This window comes from Protopterus annectens, chromosome 12.part0, assembly GCF_019279795.1.
Source record: "Protopterus annectens isolate FY-2018-M chromosome 12.part0, PAN1.0, whole genome shotgun sequence".
Taxonomy (NCBI): Eukaryota; Metazoa; Chordata; order Ceratodontiformes; family Protopteridae; genus Protopterus; species Protopterus annectens.
The window spans coordinates 1,360,627,358-1,360,647,706 of record NC_056746.1 but is presented as its reverse complement, the minus strand read 5'-3'; the positions used below and the strand labels follow the sequence as shown (position 1 = coordinate 1,360,647,706).

General features: G+C 42.0%; 1 protein-coding gene across 1 annotated transcript in view; it reads right to left on the bottom strand.

The window, feature by feature from the left end:
• LAMA5 (laminin subunit alpha 5) overlaps positions 1-18,128 on the bottom strand; it is a 1,615,491-nt gene extending 1,597,363 nt beyond the window's left edge. The window contains exon 1 of the mRNA XM_044090412.1: positions 17,492-18,128. Within this exon, the coding sequence (XP_043946347.1) occupies positions 17,492-17,941 (450 nt within the window). The 5' untranslated portion in view covers positions 17,942-18,128. The remainder of the gene's footprint in view (positions 1-17,491) is intronic.
• Between the last annotated feature and the right edge of the window lie 2,221 nt (positions 18,129-20,349).

The window sequence follows — 20,349 nt, the reverse complement described above, 5'->3', positions numbered from 1 at the left end:
ATGCAGCACCCTCTCACTGTCAGAGTGCGGAGAGGGAAAAAAGGTAGTCAAATTAATATACTGATTAAGTGAGAACTCATGACCACCTTGGACATAAAAGAAGGATTAGTACACAAGGACAGCCTGTCCTCATGAAATATCAAAAAAGGTGGACAAACCATAAGGGCTTGAAACTCACACCCGTCTGGCAGAAGTAAGAGCTAACAAAAGAACTGTCTTCCAAGAACAATGTTGCAAAGAAGCTAAAACATCAGGCTCAAAAGGAGCCTGAGTCAATTTTTCCAGAACAAAATTAAGATCCCAGTAAGGAGGAACAGGCTTCCTAGGAGGTCTAATATTAAGGACACCTTTAAGAAATTGCTTAGCCTCAAATCCAGAAGCTAATGAGGGAGTTAAAGGCAGACAAGCAGAAAGAGCTAACTGGCTCTTAATGGAAGAACAGGCCAGACCAGCATTGAGCCACTCAGACAAATAAGGGAGAATCAAAGGAACATCCGCTGCGAGTGAGTCCAGGTCACGAGAAAGACACCACACAGAAAACCTCTTCCATTTAGATAAGTAGGATTTCCTAGTATTAAGTTTCCTGGTCTCCTGCAGGACCTGCAGCACATCCTCGGAAAAAAGGTGTCTAAGAGGGATCAAAACCCTATAACCCACAGTGTCAGTTGAAGCGTGGACAGGTGGGGATGGATGAGAGATCTTTTGTCTTGTGTGAGTAGATCCACCCTGTGAGGTAACTTGGGATGATTGCCCCTAATGAGATGCAGAAGTAGAGGGAGCCAGAGCTGTCACAGCCAAAAGGGAGTCACCAACAAGATTTTGGGAGCGTCCTGTTGAATAATGAACAGGACTTTCAGAATGAGAGGAAGGGGAGGGAATGCATAAGGAAACATCCCCTTCCAAGAAAATGAGAGGGCATCCACCTTCCATACCAGAGGACCTGGGACTCTGGCACGAAACAGAGGAAGTTGTCTGTTCAGAGGGGAGACAAATAGAGCTACATGAGGAGTACCCCACAGGTGAACAATTCCAGAAACACATCCCTGTGAAGCATCCATTCATGGGATTGAGTGAAGGACTGGCTCAGAGTGTCTGCCACAATGTTCTAATCTGAAGGAATGTAAACTGCATGAAGAGTCACACGATACTGGATAGCCAGATCCCATACCAGAAGTGCCAGCCGGCAAAGATGGTAGGATCTCACACCCCCTGTTTGTTGATGTACTACATGACTGTGGTATCATCTGTGAATACCTTGAGATGCCCTGCACATAAGGGAGGATGAAAGGCCTGAAGAGCCGCATAAGACCCTCCTCTCGTTGATGTTGATGTGCTCCTTCTGCTGATGAGGTGACCACACCCCCTGAACCCTCAGGGAGCCAAACGTTGCTCCCCATCCCACATCTGAAGTATCTGTGAACAGATCCTGAGAGGGAGGAGAAGGTTAAAAAGGGACCCTGGATTGAGAGATAACTGATGAACCCACCACAGAAGTTCTTTCTTGAGACACGGGAGAAGAGGAACAGGAAAGTCTAGAGGGTGCACATGCTGAAGCCACACCGATCTCAGAAACCACTGGAACTTCCTCATGTGGAGTTTGGCTATACAGTCCATTGGAATGGTGGAAGCCATGAACCCCAGAGCTCTCAGAAACTCCCTGGCTGTAATGGAGGCCAGGGGAAGAAGAGTTTGAAAGAAAGAAATGAGAGTTAATGCCTTTGGAGGAGGCAGGGATACCTGCATTGGCACCATTTGAAACCTGCAACCCAGAAAGACATGATCCTGAGAAGGAGTCAGGGAAGACTTTTTGAAGTTTATTGTGAACCCCAGGCTCTGAAGAAGAGAAATGGCAAAATGAAGATTTTTGCAAAAGGACCTTTGGAGAAGATGCCTAAATCAGCAGGTCGTCCAAATAAGGAAATATTTGGATCCCTTGAAGCCTGCAAAAGGCAATCACAGGAATGAGGCATTTGGTGAGCACCCTTGGGGCAGTAGAAAGGCCAAATGGCAAAGCACAGAACTGAAAATGCCAGGACGCAACAGAGAAATGCAAAAATCTCCTGAAAAGAGGATGGATCAGAATAAGCATCCTTGAAGTCCAGAGACACCAGAAAGGCCTGAAGGAGCAACACAGGAAAAGGTACTGAAGGGACAACATCCAAAAGGAAGGCACCTGCAGAAAGGTATTCAGATGGGAGAGGTCTTGCATAGGTCTCCAAGTGCCTACTTTTCTGGGCACTAGAAATATTCTTGAATAAAACCCTTTCCCCCCTTTGAGACACAAGCACCTCTTGTGTACCCTGAGACAAGACATATCAAAGAACCTCTGGGAAAAAAGAAAGCTGTTCCTGAGGAGGCTGAGGAATGCCCATAAAAGGAGGGTGGAAAATCCAAATAATGAAGTACCCCTGTCGAATGATTGACAGACCCCAAGAATCCTGGGTGATAACATGTATCTATATATATATATCTATATATATATATCTATATATATATATATATATATATATATATATATATATATATATATATATATATGAACCTATAACTGATTAGTACTAAATGCTTCAGAGATTCGGCCAGATCAATTTAAGAAAGTGCTGGTCTATTAATATTATAATAGTAGCAAAAACAAACTCATGTACATCATAAGAAAGATGGGAAAGTACAGTTGTCTACACTTACCACAAATGTAAATGTTCGAGTGTATTCACTGTTGCAGTCATTACATTTGGGTAATCTGCTGGCAGGTTGCCCTCAGTCGGCATGATTATCAAAGTCATGGGTCCTGTGTCAGTTGCTGTCTCATCTTCCATGACGTCAGGTCGTCATGGGTATAAAACATGCAGCCGATGCCATTACAGCAGTTTTTCTTGCCCCAGATGTCAGGTGCCCCCTAATGGGAAGCAATTAAATATAAAAGTACAAAGATATACCTCCAACAAAAAAGCAAACACACCAAAAAGGCTTTTAAGCACAGTAAAGTAAAGTAGAGGTATAGCCAAAAGAAGTTAGGGGGCTGGAGGGAGGGTAACCAGGACTGCAACAGTGAATACACTCAAACATCTACATTTATGGTAAGTGTACACAACTGTACTATGTTCTTGGTGTTTCACTGTTGCAGTCATTACATTTGGGTAGATTTCCAAAGCTATGGTTGGGAGGAGGAATTTAGATAGCATTAGGGCCAGCTATAAGGCCCTGCAAGACTGCAGTGGCAAAGCCAGCTCTGGATTTAGAGAAAATTGGCAAATGATAATGCTTGGTGAAAGTATGTACAGAACTCCAGGTAGCAGCTTCTAGGATGTCCCTGGTAGGGATGCCTCTGAGAAAGGCTGTAGAGGTACATGCATCCCTGGTGGAGTGAGGTCTGATCCCCTGGGGGATAGGTCTTCCATGGTGCTTATAGCAGAAATTAATGCAATGGCTTTGAAATAGCCTTCCCCTCTGCCCCTGCAGGAAATGCCACCAGCAGTTGTTCAGATATCCTTTGAGGTTTAGTCCTGTCCAAGTAGAATCTAAGTTGTCTGTGCACATCTAAGGAGTGCAGTATCCATTCCCCTTTATTCTGTGGATTGGGAAAGAAGGTTGTCAAACGAATGGACTGATTAAGAGCCACTCTGGATACCACCTTGGGCATGAAGGATGGATTGGTTCTGAGGGACACCCTGTCCGCATGAAAGATGATGAAAGGCTCCACTGCCATTAGGGCCTGTAATTCAGATACCCTTCTAGCTGAAGTGATTGCTAAAAGGAAAGCTGTTTTCCAAGAAAGAAATTTTAAGTCTGCAGCAGCAGCTGGCTCGAAAGGAGGTAGAGTGAGTTTCTCCAAGACAAAGTTAAGGTTCCAGGCTGGGGTTGGAGGTCTTTTGGGTGGTCTCAAATTTCTGGCCCCTCTGAGGAACTGCTTGAGCAGTGGAAGAGAGAAGAGAGGAGGTTCTGTGTTATAATGAGCTGAAATGGCTGAGGCATGGATTTTAATGGAGGAAAAAGACAGGCCCTTGTGAAGCATCTCAGTTAAGTATTGTAAAATCTGAGGTAAACTGAGTGCTGCTGTGCTTATCCCTTGAGATTGGTTCCAGGCACAAAATCTTTTCCATTTTTCAGCATAAGATTTTCTAGTACTAGGCCTCCTTGTCTGTAAAATGATATCCATCACAGGTTTGCTGAGGGATGGTAAAGGAGAGATTAAGTAATTAGCCAGGCTGCAAGGTTCAGTGTTAGAAGCTGAGGGTGCAGAATCTGGTTCTCCTGCTGAGACAGCAGGGAAGGAGTCTGAGGCAGGTGCCATGGAGATAACTGTGACACACTGCATAGGAGGGGGTACCAGTGTTGGCACCGCCAGTCTGGAGCAATCAAAATCATCCTTAATTTGTCCTGTTTGATTGTTAGTAGTACTTTGGAGAGCAGAGGCAGAGGGGGAAAGGCATAGACTGATAGGTTTTTCCAGCTGAAGGACAGAGCATCCACTTTCCAGGCTTGTTTGTGGGGAGTCCTTGTGCAAACTTTGTCCAATTGATAGTTCTGGGGAGAGGCAAACAGGTCTATATCTGGGCTGCCCCATTTGCTTGTCAACATGTTGAAAATCCTTGGTTCCAGTTTCCACTCGTGTGAGTCCATGAGGTTTCTGCTTAGTCCGTCTGCCACTGTATTTAATTTTCCTGGCAGGAATTGAGCTTGTAGATGCACTTGGTAGCTCAAGGCTGTGTTCCACAATGCCATGGCTAATCTGCAGAGGGGGTAAGAATGTGTACCGCCTGCTTGTTTATGTACCACATAACAGTGGTGTTGTCCGTCTTTACCATGAGTTGTCCTGGAAGAATGTGGTCCTTGAAGGCTGTCAGAGCATTCTGTACAGCTAACATTTCTTTTTGATTGATATGCAGGTGCATTTGACTTGGGTTCCATTTGCCCTGAATGCACTTCCCTGCCAGGTGAGCCCCCATGCATAGTCTGATGCATCTGTAGTTAGTGTTTGGGTGGCAGTGGGTGGTGTGAAAGGTAGTCCCTTATTTTGGTGGCAGGCATCTGCCCACCAAAGGAACTCTAGGCAAAGGCAAGGTATGATAGGAATCATTGTTTCTAGGTCTTGAGAATGTTGATACCATAGGCTTTTTAGATACCACTGGAGTTTCCTCATATGCAGTTTTGCATATGGAATTAGAAGAATGCAGGAGGCCATGAACTCCAAGGCTTGCAGTATTTGTCTTACAGATAAGCAGGGTTTTTGTGGCCACTTGTTTGAAGTAGGTTGTCAAATGAATTTGTTTCTCTGACGTGAGGTAAGCCATCTGGGAAGTTGTATTCAAGCTTGCTCCCAGGAATATAATTTGTTGACAGGGTACCAGGTGTGATTTCTTTTTGTTTATTGTGTACCCCAGACAAGTTAGAACCCTTTGTACAAAGGCCAGATGATTCAAAAGTATGTCCTGGCTTTCTGCCTGAATTAGCCAATCGTCCAGGTATGGGTACATTTGAATATTTCTTTGCCTGCAAAATGCAGTAACTGGAGCTAGGCACTTTGTGAATACCCTGGGTGCAGTAGATAAGCCAAAGGGCAGTGCAGAGAACTGATAGTGCATGTAGCCTGCTTTGAAGCGTAGGTATCTTCTGCAAGATTCCCTGATTGGGATGTGCAGGTATGCTTCTTTTAAATCTAGTGTTGCCAAAAAGGCATCGTTGCCTAGCATAGGAAGTAACTGGTGAAGAGTCAGCATCTTGAATTTTGGAATCTCCAAAAAGGTGTTTAGAGTAGACAGGTCCAGGATAGGATACCATGAATTGTATTTTCTGGGTACCAGGAAAAGTCATGAGTAGAAACCTTGTCCCTTTTCCTCTTTTGGTACCAATTGAATAGCCCCCATGCTTAAGAGAGAAAGTACTTGTTTTTGGGCCTCTGCCCACTGATTTGGGGGTAGGTCCGGCCACCCGCTTGGTGTTGGCAACGTGTGGAAGTGAAATCTGTTTCCCTGGGACACTATATTTAAAACCCATTTGTCCTGGGTAATGAGTTCCCAGTTCTTTGCATGAAGAGCAATCTTTCCCCCCAAAGGGGCAGTCGGTTAATAAGTGCTAGGAAATTTTAAAAGGAAGTCATTGAGACAGTTTACCATAGCGGGGAGTCTTATTATTCCCAGATTTGGAAGTGGAGGCCCCCAACTGCTTAGTTCTGTGTGTCCCCTGGGACTGAAACCTGTTGTTTTTTCTGTGTCTGGGTTTGGCTTGAGAAGACCTGGAAGGGGCTAGAAAGGACCAATTCTTAGAGGGCCAGTGCCTACTAAATTTAGGAGGCTGAACTTGTAAAAAAATATTTAACAGTTTGCATAGATTTAGCTTTATCTTCCATCTTTTTAAGAACTTCCTCAGCCTTGTTGCCAAACAGGTGGTCCTGATTTAAAGGAGCATCCAACAATTTAGCTTTAACATGATCAGGCAAAGATTGCTCCTTAAGCCAAGCATGCCTTCTGAGCACAGACCCAGTATCAGCAGCCCTGCAATAGGCCTCTAATGAATCAAAACCACATTGCAAAGTATGTTTTCCAACTTGTTCAGCAGAATGCATTAAATCCTGTAATTCTTTATTTTCCACACAGTCAGGAATCAACATAATTTTCTGTTTCAGCAGTCCAATAACATGTTGCTGATACTTTAACATATGAAACTGGCAGTTTAAAGCCCTAATGGCCAAGGTTGCAGAAGTGTAAACCTTCTTACCCCATCTATCCAGAGCCCTGGAGTCTCTATCAGAAGGGTTAGGATTTTTAGCAGTAGAAGCCTTAATGCCCTTGGGCCTCTGTGAAATAGTCTCTGGATCTTCAATAGGAGTTTTAAAAAGGAACTTGTGGGACTCAGGGACCCTGTAATATCTGTTAGGTTTTCTGTTAAGATTGTTGGTACTGACTAGTACTGTTAACATTGTTGGTACTGACCAGTACTGTTAAAAATGTTGGTACTGTTTTAACATTGTTGGTACTGACCAGTACTATTAACATTGTTGGTACTGACCGGTACTGTTAACATCATTGGTACTGACCAGAACTGTTAAGATTGTTGGTACTGATCAGTACTGTTAACATTGTTGGTACTGACTGGTACTGTTAAGAATGTTGGTACTGACCAGTACTATTAACATTGTTGGTACTGACAGGTACTGTTAACATTGTTGGTACTGACCAGAACTGTTAAGAATGTTGGTACTAACCAGTACTGTTAACATTGTTGGTACTGACCAGAACTGTTAAGAATGTTGGTACTAACCAGTACTGTTAACATTGTTGGTACTGACCAGAACTGTTAAGAATGTTGGTACTAACCAGTACTGTTAACATTGTTGGTACTGACCAGTACTGTTAACATTGTTCGTACTGACCAGTACTGTTAACATTGTTGGTGCTGACCGGTACTGTTAACATTGTTCGTACTGACCAGTACTGTTAACATTGCTGGTACTGACCCATACTGTTAAGAATGTTGGTGCTGACCCGTACTGTTAAGATTGTTGGTCCTGACCAGTACGGTTAACATTGTTGGTACTGACCAGCACTGTTAAGAATGTTGGTGCTGACTGGTACTGTTAACATTGTTGGTACTAACCAATACTGTTAAGAATGTTGGTGCTGACCAGTATTTTTAACATTGTTGGTACTGACCAGTACTATTAAGAATGTTGGTACTGACCAGTACTGTTAACATTGTTGGTACTGACCGGTACTGTTAACATTGTTGGTACTGACCAGTACTATTAAGATTGCTGATACTGACCAGAACTGCTATGAAAGTTGGTACTGACCAGTGGTGTTGCTGACAATTAGGACACATATCATTAGTCATTTGTTTATGTCAAACCAGGATAAGTGTATGATTATTAATAAATACTACTCTCAGAGTATGGGTTTGTAAAAAGCTGACATCTGCAGCAGTCAGACATTTTCAATGTATTAAGTCATTTCTACCCAAGTTTTCTCAATGGTGTACAATGAAGCACTGTCAGGCAATCATCTCACTGACTAATGTTACCGTGTACGTTATAGATTTGCTTGCTATTACTTTAGTCTCTCTATTCATACCGCACAATACTAATTCTAGACTTTATACTTTAATCTGTTTATGTTTTTGTACTTTTACTATATACCATTGTAATTGTACAACAGAAATGTCCCACACAGCTGGACATGCTCACTTAACATCATTCTGTCCAGCACTAAAAAACATCTGCACAACTATGTTCCCAATCAGTCATTGCAATGCAGTTACTAAAAACTTCTGTCTGTCCACAAACCTATCAAATCTGTTAGGCATTGTCTGTACTCGTGCAAGGTTGCTAAAGCCTGGAACTCCTTACCTGCATCCATCAGGTCAATACCCTCCAGCCCATCTTTCAAAACCACTCTGAAACACTTCCTAGGTAAAAGGTATCTCTCTTCTTGCTCAAAACCAGGATAAACTATATCCCTATATGTGAAGAAGTACCTTTTCATTCCTTATACCTCTGTACTCTCCCTTCTTCACTTACTTCTTTGCTTCTATCAAATTCTCTTCCCCGACTTTCTCTCTAAAAATACCATAAGCCTATTTTTCCCTCACGTCATATTGTAATTCCTGTTTGTATTACATTAACTTGCCTTTCATTTTTCTACAAATTAAATTGTCTAAAATTTCTCTAAATATTAAATGATTGTCATATAACTTGTATGAATTCTTAACCAATGCTTTTATATTATGTCTAATTTATTATAATTATTTAAACTGTAAATGTTTTTGTTTTACTTTTGAAGATTGTAATACTATTGTTCTTAGAATATTTTGCAATAATTTGGAGCTTTTCTCTCTCTAGGCCTCCACTAAAAATGGGCTTCTATCCAACTGGGACTTTCCTGGTAATCAAATGTCAATAAATAAATAAACAAAACAAAAAGGAATAAATGTATCAAAGCACATTTAGGCCGACTTAGCAGAGATATCCATTCATATTATGTGCTGGATTTAAACTATAAATGTTGCAGGGTACCTTAACTCACACTGGTGTGGGTACGCAGGCTGTATAGGAAATGTTGCAGGGTACCTTAACTCACACTGGTGTGTGTACGCAGGCTGTACAGGAAATGTTGCAGGGTACCTTAACTCACACTGGTGTGTGTACGCAGGCTGTACAGGAAATGTTGCAGGGTACCTTAACTCACACTGGTGTGTACGCAGGCTGTACAGGAAATGTTGCAGGGTACCTTAACTCACACTGGTGTGTGTATGCAGGCTGTACAGGAAATGTTGCAGGGTACCTTAACTCACACTGGTGTGGGTACGCAGGCTGTACAGGAAGTATGAGACCTGTGATGAAGGGGATATGCAGACAGTGTCTCATATTTATTTTAATTATTTTATTTATCAATTGTTGGCTGGGTTAGTCCCACTAGGTAGTAGCTTTTTTCATGGGTGAGTCAAGGTGATATTTATACTAGTATGCTTAGCTTCATGTTACTGTAAACAATTACTTACCTTCTTTGACTAGACTAACCTTGGCATTCGTTATGGTGCTGTACTTACTACTTAAATTTGCATGTGAGATTCCCTCAGGTTCGCTTGAATTATAATTAATTCATGTAATGCTTATTTTTATTGCAACAGCCCCCTGAAGGTGTAGGATTGGGAGGGGCGGGGCTGCAGGGCTGGGACATGCCGAGCTGGTGTGATGCCAGACAATGTCATACACCAATGGCACTGCTACATGGGCAATTGTTAGGCCCGCAAGGGCAGTTAGCCTAGTACTAATCTATGAGGTTATATCATTAGAAGTAATATACAATAGTCCGTATAGGGGCAAGGTTAATCTAAGCAGTAAATGAGACAGTTTATTTGAAACACCAAACAGGAAATTTGGCTAGGCTTAAAATGGCCTGCAAGGGCAGTTAGCCTAGTGGTAACCTATGAACCTATGGAAGCTGCCACTCATTTTCATTCTGACTGCTACACCATTACATTCATTAGTGCTGCATTAGTATATGCTCCAGTGGGTGCATGACATGAATATATGACCCGTTAGTTATGAGTGCCATATGGGAGATGGGAGGCATATCATACAAAAAATAAAATATGCTTGAGAAGGGGGTATGCAGTGGTGGGGCTAGGGAATTTCATGGGGGTAGAATATGGGAGATGCACTTCATGACAACAACTACCAAGCTTGGGTGTGAGGAGGAGAGGAATTGTTACATTATTGTACTGTGGTTTTCGGGAGTGACTGACACTAACACAGGAGGCATTAACGTATCCAACAGGACTGGCAATAACACAGGAGGCATTAATGTATCCAACAGGACTGACAATAACACAGGAGGCATTAATGTATCCAACAGGACTGACAATAACACAGAAGGCATTAATGTATCCAACAGGACTGACAATAACACAGGAGGCATTAATGTATCCAACAGGACTGACAATAACACAGGAGGCATTAATGTATCCAACAGGACTGACAATAACACAGGAGGCATTAATGTATCCAACAGGACTGACAATAACACAGGAGGCATTAATGTATCCAACAGGACTGACAATAACACAGGAGGCATTAATGTATCCAACAGGACTGACAATAACACATGAGGCATTAATATATCCAACAGGACTGACAATAACAGGAAGTCTGAAACTGATACAAGCACTCCGCTCTCCTTGTCAACAAGGAGAAATTAATCATAGGCATTAAACAGCCTGTAATTGCAAAGTACCTTGCAAAGGTAAGGGAAAACAGCTCTAAAACTTTACAAAAAAGCACCTAAACAGGCATGTCCAGGGGTCAGCTTCTGGTGATTTCTCCTGTCCACCTGGTGAATCTGGGCATACTGGGGCAATGCGGCAACTGCCTCATGTACACAGACAATCCTCTCCTCCTACCACCCAACACTACAACCTGCAAGAGAAGCACTTACATAGCCAAACTGGAAGCAAAGCTCTCTCCCACCAAGATTGTGCTAGACAGTCAAGAGGAGAAGGTTAATACCAGCATTACACCTCAAGCAACTCACAGCCCTTTGAAACCCACACCATAAACACCCACACATAGCAACACTAAACCCACATATGCGGAGGCCCTTAACATTAACCTGCCCAAGCAAGAAGGACCTCCAAAGCTAAAATGCAAACAAACACCAGTCACAAAGTGACACATAGCTCACAACACCAGTGTACCACCCAACAACAGCCCCTAAGGCAAGACAATGTACCCAACACTTTAGTCATAGGTGACTCTATAGTCAGGCATACTGATGTCCCACTCACCAGGCTGAACAAGGAGAAAATTGCAGTCAGCTGCCTCTTGGATTCCAGGATCCGCCACATAACACATGCACTCAAGTCACTCCACAGCAAGTGGGTGGATGGCCTAATGGTTAAGTTGTTTGCCTTACAAACACAAGGTACAGAGTTTGAATCTCACAGGGGATAATTGGCTAGGCTTAAAATGGCTCACAAGGGCAGTTAGTCTAGTACTAATCTATGAACCTATAAGTACAAATACAACTTTGTCATTGTCCATGCTGGAGTGAATGACTTGAGATGTACCTCCCTGGACTACATGAAAAGAGACATGGAAGAACTCTTGGATCATGTGACCCAGGCAGGTATGACCCTAGACCTGAGTAGCATCTTGCCTTCGCCCAAAATTATACCAAAGTATAAGGACAAAATGATTGACTTCAACAATTGGCTAAGCTTCTGATGTCATTCAAAGGGGATCCAGTATTTATCTGCCTGGGAAGAGATGATCGACAAACCACGATGTTTTGCCAGAGATGGTCTGCACCTGTCACCCCTGGGATTCAGGTTACTGGCTAAACCTCTTGCCACCCCTATAGTGCCTTTTTTAGGCAAAGTTCAAAGGATAAAACCACCACCGTAACAGATACAAGCATGCAAAACCTGAAGGTAATGCTACTCAATGCTAGAAGTCTAAACTTCAAAATGCACTCTCTCGAGGCCCTCCTATAAATGGAGAGCATCGATATCTGTGCAGTAACCAAGACCTGGTTCAAGGCTCCAGAGAGCACCCCTGCAATACCAGGCTACAATTCTTACCATACTTTTCGGCCAAAAAACCAAGACCGAAACACTAAAGTTGGAGGAGTGTCCATATTCACCAGGGATAGTCACACCTCCAGGCTAGTTGCCCAACACAATGCATCTGAAATTCTCCAGGTGCAATGAACACTAGGTAAGACTGCAATCCAAATTGTAGCTTGCTACAGATCCCCCACCATGCCCCAAGATTCTCACTACACCTTTCTAAACATACTGGAAAATATTAAGATACAACCAAACACCCTAATACTGGGTGATTTCAACTACCCTACCATTAACTGGGAAAACTACTCGGGTACCAACTCCTTTTCCCAACAGTTCTCGGAATTCATAAATTCCACTGCCCTGGATCAACTACTAATCCATTGTCCCACCAAGGGCTCCAATATCCTAGACCTGGTCATTACCAACATGGGAGATAGATGCTCCACACCAGTGGTCACCCCCTCATTGGTCAGGTCTGACCATAAGCAAATCACCCTTGACATCCACATCTCACCCCCACCCCCAGTAAGGAAACCTCCTTAAAAACTTCTCCAAAGCCAACTCCATGCTACTGAATGAAGTCCGAAGTGACAAACTTCACGACACCCACGCAGATGGGATCTGGACGTTCGACTGCAGAATCCTACACTAAGGCACTGTCCCAAATAGAACCAATATGCTCTTTTCCAAAAAAAGGAAGCCAATCTGGTGGTCCCCTGCTATAAACAAACTATACAACAGAAGGAAGAAACAATAACACAGTAGGCATTAATGTATTGAACAGGACTGACAATCACATAGGAGGCATTAATGTATCCAACAGGACTGACAATCACACAGGAGGCATTAATGTATCCAACAGGACTGACAATAACACAGGAGGCATTAATGTATCCAACAGGACTGACAATAACACAGGAGGCATTAATGCATCCAACAGGACTGACAATAACACAGGAGGCATTAATGTATCCAACAGGACTGACAATAACACAGGAGGCATTAATGTATCCAACAGGACTGACAATAACACAGGAGGCATTAATGTATTCAACAGAAGAACTTCAAGAGCAGTGTGGAGGAGCTTTAGTATGATAAAGTGGCAGATGCATACGAAAAAGAGAGGTTGCTTGACCAAGCCTAATGTTAAAAGGTTTTTGCTATCCATTCTAGCTGGCCAGAAGAACTAAAATTGACCAAGCCATGATACTATAACAGATGTTTGTAGTCCTTGGTAAATATTTTATACAGCAAGATTTGACATGGACCTTACCTCTCGGTAGATGTAAGTACCACGTTGGCAGCAAATTAAATATTTGAAATGATCAAGCAGCTGATTCTTGTAAATCATCAAAACTTTTGTTTTGTCTTGTAAATCATCAAAAATGGTTTATCTATTTGTATGTGTGATACTCTCTAGACCTGTAAATTGCTATTTAAACTACTCATTGTACAGATATTCTCTAACTGTTGATTCTCTTATTATGTTTCATGGTGGTTTTAATTTTTTACTCTTATTCGTTTTATTGTAAAAATATGTAATACTTCTGGGGCTTTTCTCCTTGGGTATCCACTGAAAATGGGCCCGGCTCAGTTGCGCTAACCTGGTTAACAAATACCAATAAATAAATAAATAAAATATAAAATAAATACTTTGGATGGGCAATACCCAGAACACAATGCCTTGTCCTGGAGTCCATTTAGGGGGGAAAAAATTAAGTTAGTAGAGAAAGAGAATAGAAAGACTTCAGAAATTAAATGAATTAACAGTTAAGACGCTGTCTGGTTCGATTTCCAGCTAGAGCGTCTTCTGCGTGGAGAAATGCGTGAATGGGTGTACCTTTGTTGAAGGTTGTGCGTCAGGGCTGGTAACTTGGCACGTAAAAATCAACTACCAATCATTAGCAGACTGGGGTTCCGCTGTGGCGACCCCTAACCGGGAAAAGACGAAAGACACAAACCATTTATTCATTTTGAGCAGTTAGGCCCTTTTCAGCCATTACCTAATTACGATCGAGCTGTAGCATATACTGAATGGCTATAAAACTGTAGCCCTCACACCTAACTAAAGTAAATTAAACACACAAGCAAAACAAATAATGTGAAATTGGATAAATGGGAGAACGAACCAACAGCAAAGAAATAATACAAGGTAAAATAATTCTAAAGGAAATATTAGGCGACAGATCATGTGAAGAAAAGTTACAGATGCTGTTAGTGTTTAATTTGGGAAAAAGAAGGATGCGACAGACAATAGGTAATGAGGGGAAATCTGACAGGACTGGACTTGTGGAAGAAAACACATGGTTGACAGTTGGAACTTGATTTACAGCAGAAGGAAGGAAGTACCATTTCACAGAGAGAGAGTGGCAGGACAGCTGGAAAATGTTGCAGAAAGAGATCATCCAATTCAGGGTAAGGAACAGCTACACAAAAAGTGTAATTGAAATGGCAGAGGATAGCTGCGAAGTCTATCTGAAACACAAATAAGACCTTTTTGGTTTCTGTCTATCATCAAAACTGTATGCCTGTCAGTTCACTTATTTCAATTATGTAAAATGTTGTGTGGTCCAATTTAGGAAAGGGGGGTTACACGTGCAAGACTGAATGTGGCTTGAACATGAAAGTTACAACAACTTGGATCTAAAAAAATATCCGAAGCTGAAGTGCTTGTCTATTATGTTTAGGAATAACACCTTACAAGACTTAAAAATATCCCCTAAATGCTTTAAAACAATATGTATTTGGTTTATCAACAAGCTTACTATTTATACAGTAAGTAAACCACATAACCAGACTGGGGCTGTCAGGTGTACCTTTACACTGTAGTTTATTCTGAAAAAGCAGTTCCTGGTTTGCTTCATAGTTATTGAGACAGTTAAGTGGTGCAGTGGTAGCATTGTTGCCTCCCAACAACAGGTTCCATGGTTCAATTCTCGGCTGGGGTGCCTTCTGTGTGGAGTCTGCATGTTCTCCCTGCTTTCATGTGGGTTTCCTCCCACGTTACAAAGACATGCATCTGGAGCCTTTCTTCCCAGACCGCCGCTTAAAACTGGCTGCGTTCTAGTCCGGACTTTCCAGGTTAAATAAATGTTCTCTGTGTTTGTCACATATTTAGTGTTAGAAGTTCCTACACATAAGCCCAAGCTGTATAACAGTGGATCATATTTGAACACAAAATAAAACATTTGACCATCACGATGTTACTGGAAAAAGTTAACAATTGCCCACATTTCTCCAGCTCTGAGAGACAGGGTTCTTCACTGGGGAAGATGAAAGCTGAGACAGAGAGCGAAAGAGGTATTTCTGCCTAGGGGACTTACTGAGTTAATCAAGGGGGATTGACTGAAAAAAATAACTTCAGGATACGTTTTAATGAAAAACAAAAAATAAAAAATACAGTGAGTCTTTGTCCAAAAGTAAGTAAAGAGATCTCAGCATTTTAACTGAAGCTCTGTGCTCTTTATAGACGGCTAAACGATGTATAGACATCATAAATGTGTTAAATTAATGAAAGTTTTTTTTATATATCGTAAACATAGTAAATTAATAATAATTTTCTTTAAAAAAGGACAGCTAAATGCTTAAAAAAAGACATAGCTAAGAATCGAACCGTGGCAGACCGGATCGTAGCTAACTAAGCCATTCTGTATATTTAACTGGAGCCGGTGATTAATTCTGACAGTATGATGTAAGTTTTTTTTTTAATTATATTATCAAACTTCCCAGCATGACATTGCCACTGACAAATGGTTAGCGCGTCAGCCCAAGTTCGGAAGTTTGGTCCAGTCTAATCATTGAATAGAAACAGCTAAGAATCATCTCTGCTGAGCTTCGCATTTTATCATGGTCCTTAAAACTAAGTTAAGACCTAGTAAAAGTGATGTAGAACCAAGAGACCCATAAAAGGGCATTCGGAAAATGCCATCCAATCCCGTCCCCATTTAATGGCCATCACGGAGTGAACAGCACCATCGGTAGAGTGGCCATCAGCGGGCATCCTAAACGTAAAAGGCTACAATGAGGTACATAGACATAACCTCAACATCAGACTTCAGGCAACGTGTGCCTTCGTGTACCGGGTCTGTTAACTATTTATGATATAGTCTCAGTGCAGAGGGAATGCCAGGTACAGTGACATCCATCCTCTTGGTATAATCGCATACCTCTCAAATGCCCAACATTTTGTAGCATGGCCTTCATCTTGCTTTATATGTTTTGCACTGCATCTCAAACCAATGTTTGAATTTCTGGTAAATCATTGTGGATTACAGTCTGTCAATGAACATTGGTTCTAGATGATAGTCCCTATTCCTGTCAACCTCTTAGAGCAAGTAATCAGGACAAAGCCTAACATAATGTAAGGACAAGGGCCTAAAAGTAGGGACATGTTTTACATATTGCTCTTATACGCTTAGAAAGTTACTAATAACCGGATTTGTGTTGGGATGCATATTCAGAAGGATATGAGGTCTGAAACTCAAATACTTGTCATTATTTAGTGACTTCATTCCTCAGCGATTTGCCAGAGAATCACAGATATTATGAGGAACGGACCAAAAATATGAGGAAAAAGTCTAGACAGTCGTTGGGTATGATGGTTACTACTGATGTGCCATCACAACTCCATGTGCAAAAATGGGTAAAACGTGGTTCAGGATGGATGGAATAATGCCCGGCATTAAGAGTTTCCTAATTCTTAGGGTTCAAAAAATGCACTTCTTTTTACTTATTTATTTTACATTTGTTTACCGGGGAAGTCCGACTGGGCAGGGGTGCCCGTTTTCGGCGGAGGCCCGGGCAGAAATGCTCCATACAATAAGCCAAAATTCATATTGTACTACAAAATGTAAAATCAAGATACAGAATGTTCCATACATACTGGATAATACAAGACACCTATTACAATACAAACGACAAAGTACAAAATACAAAAACAACAGTCTAGAAAGAAACTTGACAGTCTTGTTGAAGATTACAATTACACAAAGAGTGTTGGTTAAGACAGCATTATTAAATTGAAAGACGATGTAAAATTCTATAACATTGGTAAAGTTTTACAAAAAAGGAAAGATAATTATACTGGTATTGAAGTTTTGTGGTGCGTGTCGATGCTACACGGTTTGGTTGTAAGACTAACTTTTTAATTGGATTAGAGTAATATTTAAAATTCTCCGTAACTTTGGCTTTTTATAACCCCATTACCTTAACTTTAACTAGGATTCATGCGCAAAGTAAAGAGGTATACGAGTGTCAACCAAAACGGGTTATATGACAGTATAAATTAAACACCGTCAAAGTAAATTAACGCGAAATGCACATTAGCGCAACAAATCCACAGAAACCACCCCTTCCACAAACCACACACACACACACAGTTTTCTTTTTTTTTTAATAATTGGCGTCCGTCTTTAGTAGTAAAGCATGGTACCTGGATGGTCTGACTGGGGTCTCCGAGCACTGGACCACCCACTAACTTGCAATACAAATCTTCAATGGACCCGCCGTTTCCTTCTTCCTCTCCACAAGTTGCTGTTGCCTGGATCTGGGCACCTTCTGCCAAGTTGAAGTAAGGTGGATGCAGACTATGGCCAGTGACCCCATCACCGTTCCGAGGCAACTCTTGACTGCCTACCAGTGTCCAAAGCGACAGGTGGAAAAGGGAGATCTGCCAGAAAAGCATGGATAATACCGCACTCCCTCTCCTAATCGAAGTGAAGGCTCTCCTCATCTGCCTGCACTCTGCACCCCACCTTACAGTGTGCATGCACTGGGTACTAGTCCGTGCGCTAGCTACAGATCCCGGTGTCCCTTTTGTTGCACCGACTGCCTTCCTCCATCCGATATTTGTTATACTGTACTCATCAGCTCCGAGTCCCATTTTTTGATCCCGGAGCTTTTGCACAAAGTTAATTTTTTTTTTGTGGCTGCACCAGCTATAACTCAATGGGGCTGATCTTCCGTGGTGACTCTCTTAGCTGCTTTGAGATACACCACAAAGCTCCCCCATATGGTAGCCAACCCAGCTCCACTACTTTTCGTCCTGCTAGGATGGCTCTCGCAATGAATCGATAGGATGAGGTCCAGCTGTGCGTCTCAATATTTTGTGACGTAATGTCAACTGACCCCTCCTTCCAAACTCCTTTTCCCAGCCCCCTTCATTCCAGATAAGACAAGTGCAGAGAAGTACAAGGAGCAGAGTGGATGACATTCTCAACTGTTTCTGATTTTACTTTAAAACTTTTTCACTGCCACAAATATCGTGACTGAACTGAAGATCAGTAAACACAGGCAAACTGTAAAAATGCACAGCCATTGATTCCTTCAGCTGAGTGCAGAGAGGTATAGTGTCCCTGATAAATCCCCGAATTTTGTCTTTCACCCCTGATCCTTGGGATAACAAAGTAGCATCTACGGTGTGTAACTGGTAACTGAAAACACTGCCAGCTGTAGGTTCTCTCTGAAAGCTGTCACTGCAACTCAAGGTGAAGCGAGCTGACAGCACGCTTACCAGACAGCAGCTGCTAAAGCCTTTCAGTTTGCTGTAGCAGCAGCCCCTGTGCACAACAAAAGTACTGCGCACGCACGCACAGAGACTCAGAGAAACACGCGAACACATACTCTCTTACTTACACGCGCGCGCGCGCACGCACGCAGGCACACGCACACTTCAGCTGCAATGATTTACGCACAAAATTATGATTGTTCTCAGATTTAGACCGGTTCTTTCTAGATTTACTGAAGCGCCTCACAACATACTTACCCTGATACAGCAATAAAATCTGAACAAAGCCACAAACAATGGGAGGACAAGGGTATTAGCATGAATTGTCTGAAGGATAAGAAGTCTGAAACTCAAATCTCTACCATTATTTTTTTGACTTCAGTCCTCAATTATTTTCCAGTGATTTGCCAGAAAAAACTCAATTTTATGAGAAACAGACCAAAATTTGGGGCAAAAATCTGGACATTCTGCGAAGATCTGGACAGTTGACAGGTATGCATTACAAACTTAGACCTGTTTAAAGCAGTACACAGTATTTTATTTATTTATTTATTTATTTAAATTTGTTGACCGGGAGTGTCCGACTGGACGTAGGTCCATTTTCAGCAGAGGCCCGGGGAGAAAAGCTCCACAGTAAAATAAACAGGCAGTAGTTACATTGGATTACATAGCGATTAACAATTTAACATAGCAATTACTACAACATATTTACAGATGAAGAACACAGTGCATCAGTAGACAACTAGAATCTTTATCTGTGAAGTACATAACAGGCATTAACAAATGTAACAATGAGAAGTTCCTGCTGTATAAGTACTAGGCTTATGAGCATCTGAGTTTGCTATAATCAAGGTAGTTAGTGGAGTGGAAAGAAAGGTAGTGGTTGGATGGGAGTTGCAAGGGCATAGCCAGCATGTTTTTAAGTGTGCTTTTAGTAAAGTTTTGAAGTGGGTGCATGATGGTACGGAGGTAATTGTGGGTGGGAGTGAGTTCCATAATTTGGCTATGGCACGAAAATAGTGCTTCACCAGCAGAGTTATTGTATTAAACATAGTATTAAAAAAGATCCAAGCCTGTACAAATATGTATTATAATTAAGTGAAATGTAGTACCTGAAAACCTATTATAAAAATACAGTGTTCCCTTTTCTGACCCTCTGTTATGGTTTTAATGAATAAAGTTATGCCTACACACACACACACACACACACACACACACACACATTGTAGAAGCACAAAAGCAATTTAGTAACCAAAAAGAGTATCCACAAAACAGCCTGGCCTAATTATGCTCTAGTATTTTTAATGGGTTTGGAACTTCTGGCTTTTCCCGGTTAAGGGTTGCCACAGCGGAACACCTGTCCACTCATGATTGTCAGTGGGGTTTTACAGTGTCGAGTTGCCAGCCTGGCGGCCAGCCTTCCACAGAAAGCACACACTCATACCTAGGGTAAATTTAGAGTGTCCAATCCACCTACAGCATGTCTTTGGAGTGTGGGAGGAAACCGAAGTACCCGGAGGAAACTCACGTGACCAGAGTGAGGACATACAGACTCCACACAGAAGGCACCCCAGCATTGAACCAGAGAACCTCTTGCTGTGAGGCGACAACACTAACCGTTGCACCACCGTGGGTTTGGAACTAAACCCAACAAATAGCTCTAACCTTCCATCTCCAAAATATGGAAGAAATGGACAAACTGTGGAATACCTCCTCTCATAATGTGGAACAAATGGGCAAAATGAGGAACACCTCCTCTCATAATGTGGAACAAATGGTCAAAA